The sequence below is a fragment of the Dreissena polymorpha genome, chromosome 5, assembly GCF_020536995.1.
Source record: "Dreissena polymorpha isolate Duluth1 chromosome 5, UMN_Dpol_1.0, whole genome shotgun sequence".
Lineage (NCBI taxonomy): Eukaryota > Metazoa > Mollusca > Bivalvia > Myida > Dreissenidae > Dreissena > Dreissena polymorpha.
The window spans coordinates 41,154,144-41,171,846 of record NC_068359.1 but is presented as its reverse complement, the minus strand read 5'-3'; the positions used below and the strand labels follow the sequence as shown (position 1 = coordinate 41,171,846).

Genomic DNA, 17,703 nt, shown 5'->3' with positions numbered 1-17,703 from the left:
TGTTTTTGCAAATGGTAATGGTAATGGGTGACCCCTATGTTCACCCATTCTCTACATCAAATTGATTTAAATCGGTCAATTCTGGCTCAAAGTAAATCATTTTAATCTCAATTAACACATCTCTATTACTTTCAAACTCTACGTCATCAAATCCATAGAAAGGTAGGTCAGAATCCATGTCAGAATAATCAGAAAGCATTCATCGTACTCCACAATTTTTCTTACAAATTTTCAAAGAATGAAAGTGCTTTTTGCCCGACTTCCTGTTGAGCATATGTTAATTTCTATTAATAATTAACCAATGAAATTTTACATATCCATTAACCAGGGCCGAATGAATTCAGTTATGTAAAGATTTGTCCTCTCCCAGAAGTAAACAAAGGAAATTGAAAGTAGTTATCAACAAGAACAGAATTGTTTTACGAACGAAATTTGTTTTATATTCTAAGAACGTTTTTTTAAGTAAAACGGTCTTAGAAAAATTCACTAAAAACGATGTCAGCAATATTCTTGGAAGAACATGTTAGGTAAAAGTTTCTAAATGAAACATTGTAAGAATTACCAAATACTATATTAAATATAAAGTTCGTCTGCCAACAATCAGGCAGGCATCAAAAAGGCCAACCATGTCCCAATGTGATTTCGAAATGTGGTATTACAATAAAAACTATTTCGTAGCTTAGCAATTTTGCTTCAATAATATTGTGTTAACACTTTTTATGACACTGTCATGTTATATAGTGATGTTCTCTATTTTCAAGGCGGGTTATTGAGATCTGCAAAGAATTACTTTTATTGTGCATGAATTAAGTGGTAAATCGGAGTTTGGGGAATTTGGTTTTTGGCAGCAAGCCAATTCGGATAGGCTCTGAAATTTGTATTATTACTATGGCCTTGGGGCTACGCCTCAGGCTAAAAACGTTAAAACGTTAAATAATGACATTTTGATTGTGCGCTCGGTCTAATAATAGGATTTCATGTCATGCCTAACATGTAACATTTAAATATATTCGTTTTATGGTGACTTACTATTTTGTCCACAATTTTCAATTGTTTCGTTTTAAGTCCGTATGTTTTTCTTGCGTTTCAGATATTTTTCGGACAGTCAGACATATTATTAGAGGAAGATTTTGAAATATTGATGTTACAACAAATGGAAATTACAAAACAGAATGTATATACACGTTTCATCATAATTTGTGTGTACTTTTAGGTACGATAACATATTAAACCATTTTAATTGTTTCCTGATTGTTTTCAGTTCTTTATTGGAAAGGACAGACAGACAAACGGCTTAATTAGTGTAGACAGTTTATTGACATTTTCAAATGTTCATCACATGGATTTATTGCTGTATAAAGTTTGTTTTTACAATGACCCGACCTTTGACCTCTTAGGATTTTTTCTTGTACCCAGTCGATTTCCGCTTATGTTCTCAACATGTGTTCACATCTCTAAACATGTGCATATAAGAAATTTCACACTTTTTGTGCAAGGTTGCCTTCTAACAAACAAACGCAAAATAAAACAACCATGTAAAGATAGACCCCAATTTTTATACTTTTAATGAGTCCGTAAGCATATGACGTTTGAAGAGTCGCTTTTTGTTTGAACGATGGCTAGTTAAATAGCAATACATCGGAAAAAATTGCATTGCATCATATGACAATAATACGAGTCTTAATAAGAGTTCATTTTGGGTTACGGCTGCGTTTGGGGGGGGGGGGGGGTTATTTCATACATCATTTAAATCTTTCAAAAACGCAACATACTTAAAAAGATGTTATTGTAACGTGCAATTAGCACAGATTCACATTTCAATTGGAACCAATTAATTTCACCTAGAAGCAGCATTATATATGAAACATGAGAGGGTGATTATTGTCATATTTAAGTTAATGGATTTTGGCTCCTTCGCTGAGTAGCGATAAGAAAAATAGGAAATTATCATAATTATCATAATTCAGGATCCGAAGTGATATAAATATCCCACTGGACATCAAAAGGTACAAGGCAGAAACACTTTATCACAACCTTGACTTTTGGCGACATTCCCAGTGGGCACCCAAACGTTGCTGCAACGTTGTATTTAGGTTTCATTCAAACGTTACAGTTTGGCTGTCACAATGGTGTATATGAAAGTTTTCCTGACGTTTTTTTCCTGACATTTTTTCCAGACGTTGCTGCAACGTTGTATTTAGGTTGCATTCAAACGCAGTATTTTTAAATTCTATTTTTTAAATTATATAAATAGAAAAACAAACAAACAACCTATTAACTGCCAACAGCTCTTTCGGGTATTATCGGCAGATATGCACACTGTCGAGTCCGTTTCCTAGAAAGAACCAGTACTTGGTGTCTATAGAGGAGATAATGAAACGCTCCCCGAGTAGGAATTGTACTTTAAAATATTACAGTTCCTGCACAGCATCAATGAAAATTTGATTTCTTGTAAATTTTAGAAATTAATTTGTTTTTAATTTTACAGATTAGTTGCTTAAACTTAAAGATGCTGAAGATGAACTTTAACTCAAAATCGTTGGATAAAATATATTGTTTAAGTTGTGTTATGCATTTAAATGGAAGAATCTAGTTTCAAAGTTTCAACCAAAATAAATAGTCAACAAAGTTGGCTGAAACTTTCAAATGTCGCAGTGGTGTAGTGGATGAGGTGTCCGCCTAGCGATCGGGAGTTGGTGGGTTCGATTCCCACTCGGGGAGCGTTTCATTATCGGAAAAACTTTCATATACACCATTGTGACAACCAAACTGCAACGTTTGAATGCAACCTAAATACAACGTTGCAACAACGCTTGGGTGCCCACTGGGAAGAGTGACAATTACCTAGAAGCAACATACTTCTCAAACGTTCGACCGACGTTATGATGAAACGTCCTGGTATTGTTTTGTACGCAACGTTATGGCAAGTTCGTTAATGGTTGCCGACGTTGCGACCTAAATATTACGTTTCAGCAACGTTCGTAAAACGTTTGATGCCCACTGAGTTAATCTTAACCGAGAAGCAAGGATGTAGTAAGAGAATACTTATCAAAAAAGTATTAAATGCTCTTAGGCATTGCAAGTCAACGAGCTAAAATAAATCTGACTGACATTTAACTTAATTTGTAGCATTGACCTTTCAAGCAGGAGCATTGTATTTTAAAAGAGTTTTGTCTGGTCATAAGGGAATCTTAATGGAAAATTATGTGACGAAAGGTTTTGTGGTCGAATAAAATGCTTTATGCTTCTTAACTGCTACATGTTATTAACCTCCCTTAGTTTTACAGGTGACATTTAAACTGTATCGAATTGTACCTTGCGATTCACACAGTAAGTTAATTGTCTCGTTAAAATGATTAAATAAGCATTGTTGAAACATTTGATATTTTAGGAATGTGTCAAGTAGAATCATGTCTATGTATTCGTCTTGTTTCCGTGGCAGTGAATGATAAATTCATGATCGATAATCTTTGTAGAGAAGTTGAACGGAGGGAAATCGATTAGGTTTGTTAAACACGAAGGAAATTGGGTAACGTCGGTAGTTTCCGGATCGGGCCATCGCGCTACAGTTCTATCAAAATTCTAACAAGCATGTCGAATTCACAGAGCTTAAACGAAAATCCACCACCTCTGACCTTGAATTGCGACATTGACCTGATTAATTTGGAAATGCGTCAACAGAGAATATTTCGTGACAATACCCAGAGTACCCTAAAACTCAATACACATGTACACTAAGTTTATAATCCAAATATCGGGTCGATTTGAAGTTATGTCTCCAATCTTTAAAGCCGGCAGGGATATTTTGAACGACACTGGTATTTATTCAGGACTGCTCTGTGTGGGTCGCTATCAAATACTGTAATACTAAGTGAAACAAATATGCATCTTCATGTACATATTTTGCGTAGAAGTTAACGTTATTTGAAAATATTTTGGAAATTTAGTTAATACTCACTTTAGCTGAATCGATTATGTTTACTTGCAATAGATTACCGCTGATCTACCGCAGCTTATTGAAATAACGTGGGGTCTTAATCGAATGCTTAACTGAAGATCAAACCCCAAAAGTAAACATTTCCAAGTCATCTTTAGATTCCAATTAGGTCTAAACAGTACACAGGTTTAAGCGCATGGCGTTTGATTAATTCCAACCAATGTAAAACCGCTAAATAATAATAACCATTACAATAAAATCAGGAAAACAAGATTTAATAACATTGTGTTTGATATTATTCAACAAAAGTTGTATATGACTTTTCTTAAGAACAGTCATACCATACAGGTTTACAATACAAATCTATTAAGTAGTGCATTATACTATGTTTTCTTATATTTGAAAAAACTGAGAAAAATAAATTTTAATTTCAAAATTGTTATTACTAAAATTTGAAGACGGTGCATAACGTTCACAAACAGATTTAAAAAGCATTCAATTTGATTTTAAAAAAGTCAATAAGAGCGCATAGGCAAAAATCATAAATCAACGTAACATAAAGATGAAGTTGGCAAAAACATAGTGGGAAGCCAAGCACAAAATACTCAAGACTGTGTTCCAAGATGCATTCTCGCCAGAACGATTGAATTATCCCAGATGAAGTGTGATTCACACCAATAAGAAATTGAACAGACCACAACAATTTCTACACTACATACAGTAGAAGAAGGGAATGCAAAGACATGGATCAGATCATTAAAGCAAAGTTCTCGGCAGAATGAATAGCCCCGGAGTAAGGTTACTAAAAATAGTTATCTGTGTCCAAGAAAATGATATGGAAGTATTGAAATGGAACTTTGATTAAATATATTTTACGCTAAACTGACCTTTATCGTACTCAGTACTGGCCCTAAATAATGAACCTCCATGCAGACTTGCTGTAACCAAAGTATCATCAAGATAGGTCCTGCAAATTAAACTTTTTAGCTAGCGAACGCAAACCTTAACCTAAATAGTTAGTACACATGATGATCCCGAAGACATGTGTGAAGTTTCAATTTAATACGTGTTAAAGTTACAAAGATGTATACTCGTTTAATGAAACTTTAAACCACCATTTCACCCTGCACAAAATTCTAAACCGAATTGCAAAAGTGCAAAAGGATGGATAATCCTGCTAAAATGCGGATCACATTTACACGGTTTAATTTTTTGGTCCGTAAATATTCCAAAATACCATAAACACACCTCTAACGTTTTATTTAATGATTGAATAATGTACAGAAATGTGGATTAGTCTGCCTAAGTGCTGGTCAGACATATGGAACTTGGATGGTGACCTCACGCATTGACTCCAAACGAAATTTGTGGAGTTTCAATTAAATACCAATACCTTTAGTAGAAACAGTTACATGACGATTACCTTAATCTGAGAATTAAGCAGAATCCGACACCGAAGGCAAAACGTATAGCTCGGAGTATTCGTTGAATAGTCGAGCTTAAGATGTAATATATTGTTCTTTATACAACATTTCCTTATTACAATTAAATTGGAATAAACCAAGTTATTCAAAGTATCAAATTAATATGCACGTGTCTCATCTGTCATACTTAGCATCATTCGTCAATATCGCAACCAGGCAAAACAGATTCCGCGATACATTTACCATGAGCAGAGTTTTCAATGCGACAGCTAGAACCATTATGAGCAAAATACACTTAGTATTGTAACTTTTATTTCTTCTGAATAGACTCCATTCAGTGACGCTTGACTCCATTCGTGGTTTTAAAAGGGATATTAAAATGTGCATACAAATATAATAGGCATTTTGTGAAGAAAATATGTCAAAACTATTGACGAAGCCAACATTGCCAATCACAGTATGATGATTTGCATCTGACATAATGCATGGACGCTAAAAAATGTATTAAACAATGCTTTATCTAATATAATTTATTATTATATATATTGATATAGATATAACTAAATCTATCTTGACAAAGGATCGTCTTAAATCCACCCTGATGTTACACAGTAATCCCCCTATTTTCTTATCTAAAATCTGTAAGCAAATTTGAATGATGTTTTAAGTCACAATTAAGCCTAAAATCTATGAATACCTGCAGGCAAAATTGGTCAAATCACTCGAAATCAAATGTGGTTACTTAATACCCACTATTAAATTGACTTTGTCACCGTCATTATAATCGTAACGTTTAGCATGCACGATAACATATGGATTGATCTTGTTCACAACAGATTTATTTCCTGCTAAGAACGACGTTTTTGTGATTTGAAATCTTGTAAAGTAACATAGATAATAATAAATTAGTGTTGATTATAGATCAGGTTTATCATGTGAGGCTTAGAAAACAAAAAAAAAACGAGCCTTGGCGAGTGCTTTTTCGTTTTCGTGCCGAGCATGATAAACCTAATCTATAATCAACAATACTCTATTATTCTATTTATCCCATTTTTTATTAAGTAAACATTTTTATTTTAAAGAAAGTTAGTTTAAAACTGGGTTATTTCGCTTGATTTATGACGTCATTTTGTCGAAAAAAATGACGTCATTTCGTGCCGTGGTTTATAGCAGAAATTTAATCAACGGGGCTTTAATAAACCGAATTCGCTGTAAAAGTGGGATAAAATAATTTGAAACGTTTAATAGATTTCTGTTCATTACCCAAAACGAGTAAGAAACAATTTAAACCTGTCTGCATGTCTATAAACAGAATGCTTATGGCATTGTTGCGTGGTTGAAAGGTAAAGAAACAAATGCAATACATTAAGTTATAGGGAAACATATTTATAATAATTATATGATATACAACCCACTTTTTGCATATAATATGATAAATTTTAAACATAATCGAACTGCTTCATACATACGTTTCTACTCGCCTAAAACGATGTTATGTCAACTGGTTGGAAATGTATCTTACTATTCACAAAGATTTCATGTCTGTTCTCATCATATTACTTAGACAATGTGGAAAGGCGTGCATACGTTTACGAACGCATACAGTAGTAAGTGAATTTTGAACAAAGTAACATTTTAAACCGCTGTATTAAATATATATTTGGTTGTTAAAATGCTTTTTTTTTTAATTGACATAATATGTTGCATGACTTTTTAAGAAACAAATTCAATTTCACATTCACGAAGATACATTCATGAGATCAATAAGCACATCTGGATTTTTACATTTCAAGTCTTACTGTGATAATAATTAGTAATGAAATATGTTTGTGAAGAGAGGAGAAGTGGACCACAGAAATGAACGTATTGTGAAGGTTAAACACCCCTGACATACGCCATATAATGCGTATTTGAACATAATACATATTTCTTATTTATAACATTTTTTTTCTTCTCCACATGTTCGAACATGTTTGTCTACACAAAGCGGACACGTTTTGAATTTATGAAGTTCGGGTTGAACATCAAGAGATAGAAATGTGAATGCCTATTTGAAGTGCTACGCAATTAATTTTGTGATCGCCGGTTATTTCCACTAAGAAAAATCATCACAACTTTGGGATTTATTTATAATGACAATCACTGACCCCATATATAACGGAAGTGCCGTTTTAATTAAAGGGATCTTTTCACGCTTTGGTAAATTGACAAAATTGAAAAAAGTTGTTTCAGATTCGTAAGTTTTCGTTTTAGTTATGATATTTGTGAGGAAACAGTAATACTGAACATTAACCATGCTCTAATATAGCCATTATATGCATCTTTTGACGATTTTAAAACCTAAAAATTATAAAGCGTTGCAACGCGAAACGATTGAATAATTTGGAGAGTTCTGTTTTTGTCGTTAAATTTTGTGAAACTACGAAGATTGCTTATATAAGGTATAAAATACGTCTAGAATAGGTACTCGGCGGAATAGCTCAGTAGGCTAAAGCGTTTTTAATTCAGCACTCTGGCAGGACTCCCGGGGTCACTGGTTCGAAACCTGCTCCGGGCAATGTTCTTTTCCTTTTTTTAATTGTTTTCTTGATTTTTTACTGGAGCTTTTATGATCCAATGTTTACATTTATCAATATAAAGCATTTAATGAATAAGTTAAAAAAATGCCAAAATCTGTGAAAAGGCCCCTTTAAGACAGAAGGAAATCTTGTTTTTAAATTAGATAATGCCGATTAATGCCATTTAAGGCCAGAGGATGGTCACTTTAGACATTATATTAAGTGACACGCAAAAACCAAATCCACACAGATGTTATTGACAAGCGTCAAATTATCAGTTTTTATATAATTGTCGATGGTTTTAATAATTATTGAAATTGAACATTTCCTTGCAGTTTTTTTTTGCAGCATGTATCGTGCACCGTGCGAAAAACACAACGGATATGACTGCAAATATAACTACGTCGGGTCCGATAGTAACCACCAACACCACTTTGACTTAAACGACTTGCTTTCGCTTCTGTATCATCATTTGTAACATCTACCGCAACTAGAATACATATTGCAAGCACTTGAAGGGCACTAGAACGATTTCTGAATTTGTTTTTGCAAAGAACGCACGTGTTTTGATAAAGATATCATTAATTCGGATGTAGTAACACAAATGACAACTTCGAAACCCCCATCGTCTTTCACAATTATACTTCAATATTAATGACTACGAAACATATACAACATTTATAAAAACACAAATGCAATCAGTGAATTGCATATCACAACAAATACCGTTTAGACCAACTAAGCGACTGTCATTATTATGAAACTTTCAGAAAAAAAAGATGCGTGCATTTATAAAGCAAAACTGCATCCAATTATCAATCGTCTAAACGAACATTAAAGTCAGTGTGTCCCTGAACAGAAGCAATGTCTGAGATTTGGGGGGATAAATACGCAAATCTAGCTTGATACTCGAAAGCCGTTTGTACATACAGCAGCATATTTTATGGATTGACATTCACGGACATGTTGCAAACATGTTAGAACTTAAGTACGGTACTCCAGCCTGACACATGTTACCGTTCATTGTTAAAAAGTGTGTAATACATTCGTTCAGCCAACAAAAGGTTATCAACACTTTTTTTTAATATAACATGCAATGTATCAGTGTTAAGAAAGTGAGCGCGAGGAGTATAAAATACAAGAACGCATTTTTTTATTTTTCTATAAACAACTAGCACACTCTGTGTTTATTTGCAGTTATTTACAAACCCAATTGACATCGGGAAAAACACTATTTTTGCCACAATCATTTATAACGTTTCAATTGAGTCAATTAACATTAAACACATCAAATACAAAGCCTAGACGCACGCCCCAACCAGGGTGCTGTAGAACAAATGCAAACACATCTTATCAGGTACATGGCTACACTTTGTTATAAAAGGCAGCAACACTGATTAGCAAACTCAGTAAGTAAAAGATATTTAAGTGCGCACATAGTTATTTTTCGATTATTATATATATATATATATATATATATATATATATATATATATATATATATATATATATATATATATATATATATATATATATCAGCAAAATGATCATCAGTGTTTTATTTGTTCTTGGTTTGATACGCTTTGGTGCAGCTGTCGAAAATGGTATGTAAATTTATATCATTATCGTATTTTAATGCATAATCTTATATAAATTACATATTTTGAATATGCATCACATGAATGGTCTAATATACCAATTGTCATACAAAACGATATACAAAGTTTTTTCCATTTTTTTTCAGTTGCAGTTCAATGTTTTGCAAACAATACGTGTTCCGATAATAAAAAGGTGTGCGAAAAAAGATTCTGTCATATTGGTAAGTATAATATATGCATATAAATTTATAGATTAAATATATTGTATCGGTTGCCTATCAATAAGTGTTCTTATCGTATATTTATATGCATATATTTACAGTAGAAATACTTTATATTTAAAAAAAACTTACTTTAGGTATCAATATCCTCCATTTAATAAATCTTAAAGTTACAAACATCCTCTGCGTTTTTTTACCTAACTTTTTAGTCAAGGAATAATACGCCATTTTTGATGTTCGCAGATACTCTCCGACTTATTTTAAATGTGTTACCATTAAATAGTTTTTTAATATCGTATAACAAAACAACTCAATACATATCGATTATTACTGTGTTCAGCAAAATAAATATTGAGCGAAAATGGTCGGTTAAGGTAAAATAAAACCCGCATTTGAGTAAAAGACATGTTTGTAAACTAATGAACAGCTTTTAATTTGTAAACACACCTCTTTATCGTATTCTTCAAAGGTTATTTTTTGGTTAAATTTCGGTAAGAAATGAAAAAAACAACAACACGTGAAATGATTTTTCTTAATTGATCAACACAAATGATTGACCTACCCATGTAACCACTAACCCAACAATTAGATACTGGATTTATGGACTATAGAAACACAAATGGCCGTGTCCATGCGAAATAAAAGTGGGGTCTTGGGCTAAGGTGGCATTAAACCAATTTGATTTTATGATTCCCTTTCCTCACCAAACAATCACAAATCAATCAAATTTGAATCAAAATTGAAAATTAACCATATAGAATAAGTATTCAATAATAAATGAGAATACTTTTCATTTTGATTAACATTAACTACCGTATAGTCGCATCCAAATGACAGCAATACAATAAAATACAAAAACTTTAATACACTGAGTTTAACCCATTTATGCATAGTGGATTCTCCTATCCTTCTAAATTGGATCAATTTATTTCCAAAATTAGGGATGTCTAGTATATTTATTTCTATATTTAAAATATTTCTTACAGAAATTCCTTTCAGCAAACAGCGCAGACCCTTATGAGACGCTGCATGATGCGGCGTCTCATCTGGGTCAACGCTGTTTGCCAAAGCTTTTTTTCTAGGCGCTATGCATAAATGGGTTAATAGCTTACTTTAACAGATTGATCAATTTTATTTTACAGCTCTTGGAGAAAAATGTACCGTTTTAACTGAACAAACATCAACATCCCAAAATGGAAGTATGGTAACGACCGCCCAAAATGGAAGCCCGCTACTACTACTGCTGGATCTGGAGGTATAGATTTAACTCGATTTGTCGAAATGTCGAACTAGTGAAATCTCATGATGGATTAATATTACTAATAATGTATAGATATTGAGACTAATCGGATGAAAATTATACGTTATATAGAATTATGCTTAGTTTGCATTTTAACCCCGCATAAACAGAAATACTTTCGGATTCAATTCACAATGATAGTTACTTCGACAATTAATCAAACATTGTTACAGATTGTTTAAAAAGAATTGTAAAATCTTAAATAAATAAGTACAGTAAGTACTGTACATGTGACCTGTGTTCAAGACTCGTAACCAAAGTCGAAGAAATAACTACAATAGTCATGTTCCTTTTCCAAAAATCTGCTTCTTTAGTCTGGTGATTTCAAATATTTGCCCATTACACCGCCTTCAAAAGTAAGCTGGTGTAAATCGGTGTCCTCCAAGATGCCAAAACATTCTTCAACACACGGAAGAAAAAACATGGCATGATTTAGTTCATCAAAGGATAACTCTAGAGTGTTAAACTAAAATCAGAAAATGTTAAGCATTCTTTGAAACTTCAAATGCATTGATGCTTTATTTTTATTTCATTTTATAATTTATATTTTGATCATTTTTCAGGATGGACGTAGAACAATTTGAATAATGAGTGCATTTAATATTCTTAATTTTGAAACATCATTTATCTTCATTGAAATGTTACAGCATATGTCATTCAAATAATTCTTTAGACTTTTTTATATTCGTATTTATGCGTAGGGAAACAACTAGTCACATCTTCTAATGAACTCTTTGAAACAAACCATGGTGAAAGGGACCTTTTGTCAACTTCAAATTATGATCGCATTGTTATTATTGGTATTATCTGTTTAAAATTAATTTGATTTAAATTATCTAATTTAGGTCAACATATGACAACAGCAGGTGGCGGAGACAAACTTTCCTCATCATCTATAACGACAGCCACTACAACAACCACAGAACCTTCAAGTACTTCTGTCGCATCCTCAACTTCATCAGGCAATGGTGCATCATCTTCAGTGGGAAGTAGGAAAAAGCGCAGTGAAGATGAAAAACGTGAATGCGTCACAAATGCTGTTTGTAAGCAAGCAGGTGAAAACAAAATTTGCGCGTGTGCTGGTGGATTCTCTAAAGATGCAAACGGATTGTGTGCAGGTATGTTTCTAGTTCAAACATATCTTATATTATTATATATTTTATATTATTATATAATACTTATACATTTCAAAGCATGAAATAATGTTTTGGAATATTATACTGTGTAGGAAAACTAACGTTAATTTATAACACTATAATAATAGTTTCAGGAATGAAAAGTTTGATAAAATGGCATGTTTGTTTATGTTAGAACCTTTATGTTTCAGGAGATGCTGATTCTGGCGCTGTTACCTTATTCGGGCCGGCGATCACAATGTTAACTACGGTCATGGCATTAATGCATTCCATATAGTTTCATTGTTATTACTTTTGACAAGTATGAACTAATATTACGGATTTAATAATCAATCAAACAAAGCAGCAAGCAGCATCAAAGCGTAAGAAGGATAACAACTTCTTTTTCCGGATCTTGAGCACATTCAAATGTATGCTCAATTTGTCTCATATATTTTATTAAAATTATTGTTAACATCATACAATTTACGAATTACTACTGTGACTTTGTTAAACAATACATGGGACGTCTCTTAGTTTTCAAAACATTACAAAGGACATGTTTAGCTTTGAAAGTGGGTGTGATTAGAACTTGATGTATTGCATCATAGATTGCAATGGGAGGTGTGCAATGGTGGATCATGCATGCCTGATGAAGCTTTTACGCATGGAATTGGCAGTGTACGACCACCACCTTTAGAAAACGATACTAACTGTTCTGTTTAAGCAGTTTTTACACCCCTTTTGGCCAAACTAGAAAATGTAGCATTATAATAAAATGAAAAAAAATAATAAAAATGGGCTTATATTGTTTATTTAATAAAAAGTTTTGTTTCTTTATCTATTTATCAACAACAAGTCAGCGATTTGATGCTTACGAATTCAACACAAGCGCTATCCGAGTTGTATATATATATAGACCAGCATCATAAGAATAAAGCATAATATTTTCGGTTCTAAGATTAATATTTATAATCAAAGTTAAATTTTATTTGTACTTTTCTCTTGTCATGGACTTATTTTTGCGTTATAAGTTGTTGTACAATAGTTATTTTTTTCAGTTGATTTTATAATCTTCAGCCGAGTATAATGATGTAATGGTTTATTATTTATTTAGACTTTGTTATAAGACAAAGTAATTGGCCAAATTAAGCATCTTGAGCAAAATGAAAGCTCCTACCATACTGTCGTCCTTGTGCAGTAGTCTAAAAGGTCGAGACATCATGGCGGATTTAACATAGTCGCTTCTCAAGATAGCAATCTCTAAACGTATGTCCGAACATATTGTATTTTTGAGATCGTAATGCCTGTTAACAGAACGTCAATGATATAATATTATATACGACTGTAATTGCTCTGCAATAATGTAATGGTCTTAATATATCCTTAGTGATTAATAATACATTCGATGTTTCAACATCAAAAGAGATGTAGTTAGCATATACGAGTATGTAGAGCGAACTAGATTTGTTCATTGCATTATTCGATGACATGATGGTGCGTTTAAGTTGATTATAGAGTATGCTTTCGGAAAGGACTTATTAATGTTCGGTATCGGCATCGGATAGAAAAAGATACATGTTTCAATTGGGGCAATTAAGATCAATTTCCATAATTTAAACACGAGTGTCAACATAAAAATGATGACAAAAGAAAGCATATTTTCGACAAATAATTTTGCGAGGACATCGTCGATTTCTCGGAGTACTGGGATTCTTCCGGAAGGCTATAACGTCACAGACCTACCTGTGTTATCAGACGTGAAGTAAACGACTTTGAAGGTCGCCGTGGTGTAATGTATATGGTGTCCGCCTAGCGACTGGAAGGAATCGGGTTCGATCCCCACCGTTGGAGCGTTCTTTAGATCTCCCCCAAAGACACCAAGTACTGGTTCTAGGCCCAGGAAACGGAAACGAAAACGTTTATATAAGCCTAGGATTTCGATGCAATCGAGCTTAAATACATAGGTTTAAACTAAGTAAACGACTGACTTTTAAATTAATAAAACATAATATCAGAGTTTCTTACAGGCCATAACGACACATGATTATTTGTGAAAACTAAGATATTTACTGATTTTGACACGTTATCGTCAATGTTACTTTAACCTATCAATCGGTTACTTCCTCAGATTAAGTTTTAAGTAAATCTGGTAAATATTAATTTCAGATGTTATGTTTGAATACGGCTTTAGTGAGCGTGCCTCTCTGCGAACAATACAAACAACAGGTTTGATTAACAGATATCAGTACATCTATAAACTGTTTATAAAACTTGTAAAAATGTTTGATTTCCAGTACAAATATTCCTTTTTAACCTGAAATTATATATAGATATTCATCTTTTCTTGTATTAATATGTTTTTATTATAAATAATTTATTTCAACAAAAGCTGTCAGAGACAACGGACTCGTTTTAATTCAGCTTTGATACATTTATACACGTTTTCTGTCAGTCCCCTAATATTATGATCAAAATGCATATTATTATTAGTTCAATATCTGCAACAGCTGAATGAAGTTGATTAGAAATATGACATTGCCATAGGAATAAGATGTTCAAACGTTTACCCAAAAAATTAAACAGATTTTCATTCACTTTACAATCAATGTCTGCATATCAGCTGCTAACGTAGATAATGTTTGCTCCATTGACTACAGATTTTGAGCGTATCAAGGTATTGAGAAGAAACTGTTTGTGAGAACTGTAATATAATTAAATGTAAAAATATCGCACGTGTACATTAATCAATGTTATGCAGACACCGACGTCGACATATGTATAAGTAGTATAGCTCAAACTATTCGGTAAATATTAGAGCTAAAATATTGAGCGTGGGGGTAAGAAAGTCCATCAAATGTCTGCATATGCTTTTAAAAACAGATCAGAACAGTAGTATATTTTGGTGTAAACGAATTTCCCGAGACTGTTTCTGTGAAACAATAGTTTCTGATTTTCTGGTCAATTTGTTTGTTTTTCAGTAAAACAAGGAAGACCATTTTTATTATTGTTTATTTAGAACTTTTATTAATGTTAAATTTACAGTTACTTACTAAAGGATTTTGTTTAAGAGTTCACCGGAAAATTCAAAGATTAAAATTGTGTTGGAATAAACAATGACTATTGGAACGTTGGGATTGAGATTTTATTTCTTATTCAAATTTGATTATTTTAATTTTACAAGAATGAACAAAAGTACAATTTTGCGCTTAATATTTTGTTCCGTCGACACTTGATTAACTCAGACTTTATGGTGGTAGTATGGTTTAATAAATTATCAACGTAAGAAATCACACGACTCACTACAACATGCTGTGACAATGCGACTACTAGCATCATAACCAGCAACACATTGTGAGGTATTACTATTTACCCTAAAAGTGACTTGTTAACAGATTTGAGCACGTTTAGAAGTTTGTCATGAAATGCTTAAAATTGATAAATGTAATCCACACCTGGGCTTGAACCAATGACCATTGGAGTAAGATACTTCAATGTTGAACCAATCGGCCATCCATGCTACTATAGTCTGGGATGTTTTTATACTAAATATAAGAAATCTTCGTAATGTCACTAAATATAATGACAAGAACAGAAATCTCCAAAATATTTAATTGTTTCGCGTTTGTGAAGCTTTATAATTTTCATAGTTCAAAATCGTTAAATATGCATACAAAGGATATTTTAGAATATGGTAAATGTTCAGCATTTTTATTTCATTGCAAAAAACAACTACATAACTACAACGAACATTTGCGAATCTGAAACATTTTTAAATTTTGTCAAATTTTCAAACTGTGAACAGGTCTCTGTTTCACTCGACGATGTGACATGTAAAAAAGTTATTTTGACGCGCAAACCTGTCAAACTATTCGAAACTATTCATTTTATCAACGTTGACCATGACATTTAGATCAATTGGGTCTGAAAAGTACTGATTGAACGTGAAGGTTACGATGTAACGAATGTAATATGTTCGGTTATATGTTTAGAGATTACTATATTGAAAAGCGACAATATACAATCCGACCTGATGTCAAACATATGTCGTATGATCAAAGCTATACTCGTTTGGCTTTTTGTATTAATTGAAGCTTGAATTCAAATTGAAGCACAAAATCGATGTACACGCGCCTATAAACTGAATCACACATCTATTTGGGGCCGTCCATAAAATATGTCACCCTTTATTTTACCATTTTAACCCACCCCCTCCCCCCTGTCACAAACTGTCACAAAATCTTGGACCCCCCCCCTCCTAAAGTACGTCACAGACTCACACTTTTGAACATATTTTTTTAATTAATACCTATTTCAAACTTAATCTGAAACACAATTCACTATTAAACGGTATTAAAATTTCACTTAAGGTTGTGCCTATTGAATAAGCCGGCTCAGCCAAGGTGCCTATTTAAATTCGAACTACACATTCAGGAGATACGCAATTCATCTTATTTATAAATAAAATTAATTCAACTGTTTCACAAATTGTTTGAAAATTATTTTTAAATTCTACTAAAGAAATAATAAATAAATTATAAATATTTGTTTTAATTAATGTGTGACATCACACATTGCCTGACCCCCTCCCCCATGTCACAAACTGTCACACTTTCTTACAACCCCTCCCCCACCTGGAGCGTGACATACTTTATGGACGGCCCCTTTGGACCGCGCTGTATCAAAAGAGGGTTTAATACAGCTGCGTAAAGTATCGTCCCATATTAGCCTGTGCAGATCATCCTTTCCGCTTTTATTGCATTTGTTGTTTTAAGGAATACTGTTCTTGACGAAAATCCAGTAAGTCGGATTTTGTCGTCCCTAATTAGCCTGTGCGGACTGCACATGCTTATCTGAAAAGACAAGATACGCACATGCTTTTAACCCCCTTTTTACGGAGCGAGGCCCATTTCGTTTGATAGGATCACCTTCTTAACATTCAAATGCCACGGTAATTACTTAACATCCTACAACTATATCGACCTCCAAATCAGAACATAGAAAATTATCGCCACGTAACTAGTAAAATAAAGTTACTGACTAAGAAAACTATGTAACGTATATATTTGCTTATGATAATTATTAACAAGTCTGAAAAAAAAACAACGTTTGTAACGATAATTGCACTAAAACATATATAACCGACGTGACGTTTAAAGTTCCACCCAGGTCAAAAACCTGCGTTGTTTAGTAGTAACGTGTCATCTTTTGCTTCTAGACGTCCCGGTTTCAAACCACAGGGCGGAACAATTTGTTTATTTTATCATTTTCCATGTAATTGTTATTGATGAAAACTATTCCAATTATTTTAAATTATTCCAATTATTTTTGTGTTGTAAGTCAAATCACGTAATGACAAAAAAAAAAATCGGAAATACTGCAAGATATCAAATGGATATTCATTGTTAATACGGTATTTATCTCCAAGATAGCGCTGGACGTTTTGAAAACTTGTCATATTGTTAATTACCAATATCATATGTTAACAATTAGTGTTGTAATAAGTGAGCTACACAACTTAATTATAGCACATGTTAAAAAAATAAGTTT

At 32.9% G+C, this 17,703-nt stretch overlaps 1 protein-coding gene across 2 annotated transcripts in view; it reads left to right on the top strand.

The window, feature by feature from the left end:
• Window positions 1-12,936, top strand: part of LOC127881043 (uncharacterized) — a 57,564-nt gene extending 44,628 nt beyond the window's left edge. The window contains exons 4-5 of one of the 2 annotated variants that reach the window (XM_052428639.1): window positions 11,884-12,156; window positions 12,366-12,936. In XM_052428639.1, coding sequence (XP_052284599.1) covers window positions 11,884-12,156; window positions 12,366-12,451 — 359 coding nt within the window. In that variant the 3' untranslated portion in view covers window positions 12,452-12,936. The remainder of the gene's footprint in view (window positions 1-11,883; window positions 12,157-12,365) is intronic. The other variant, XM_052428638.1, reaches the window with a different exon arrangement.
• The last annotated feature ends 4,767 nt before the right edge of the window (window positions 12,937-17,703 follow it).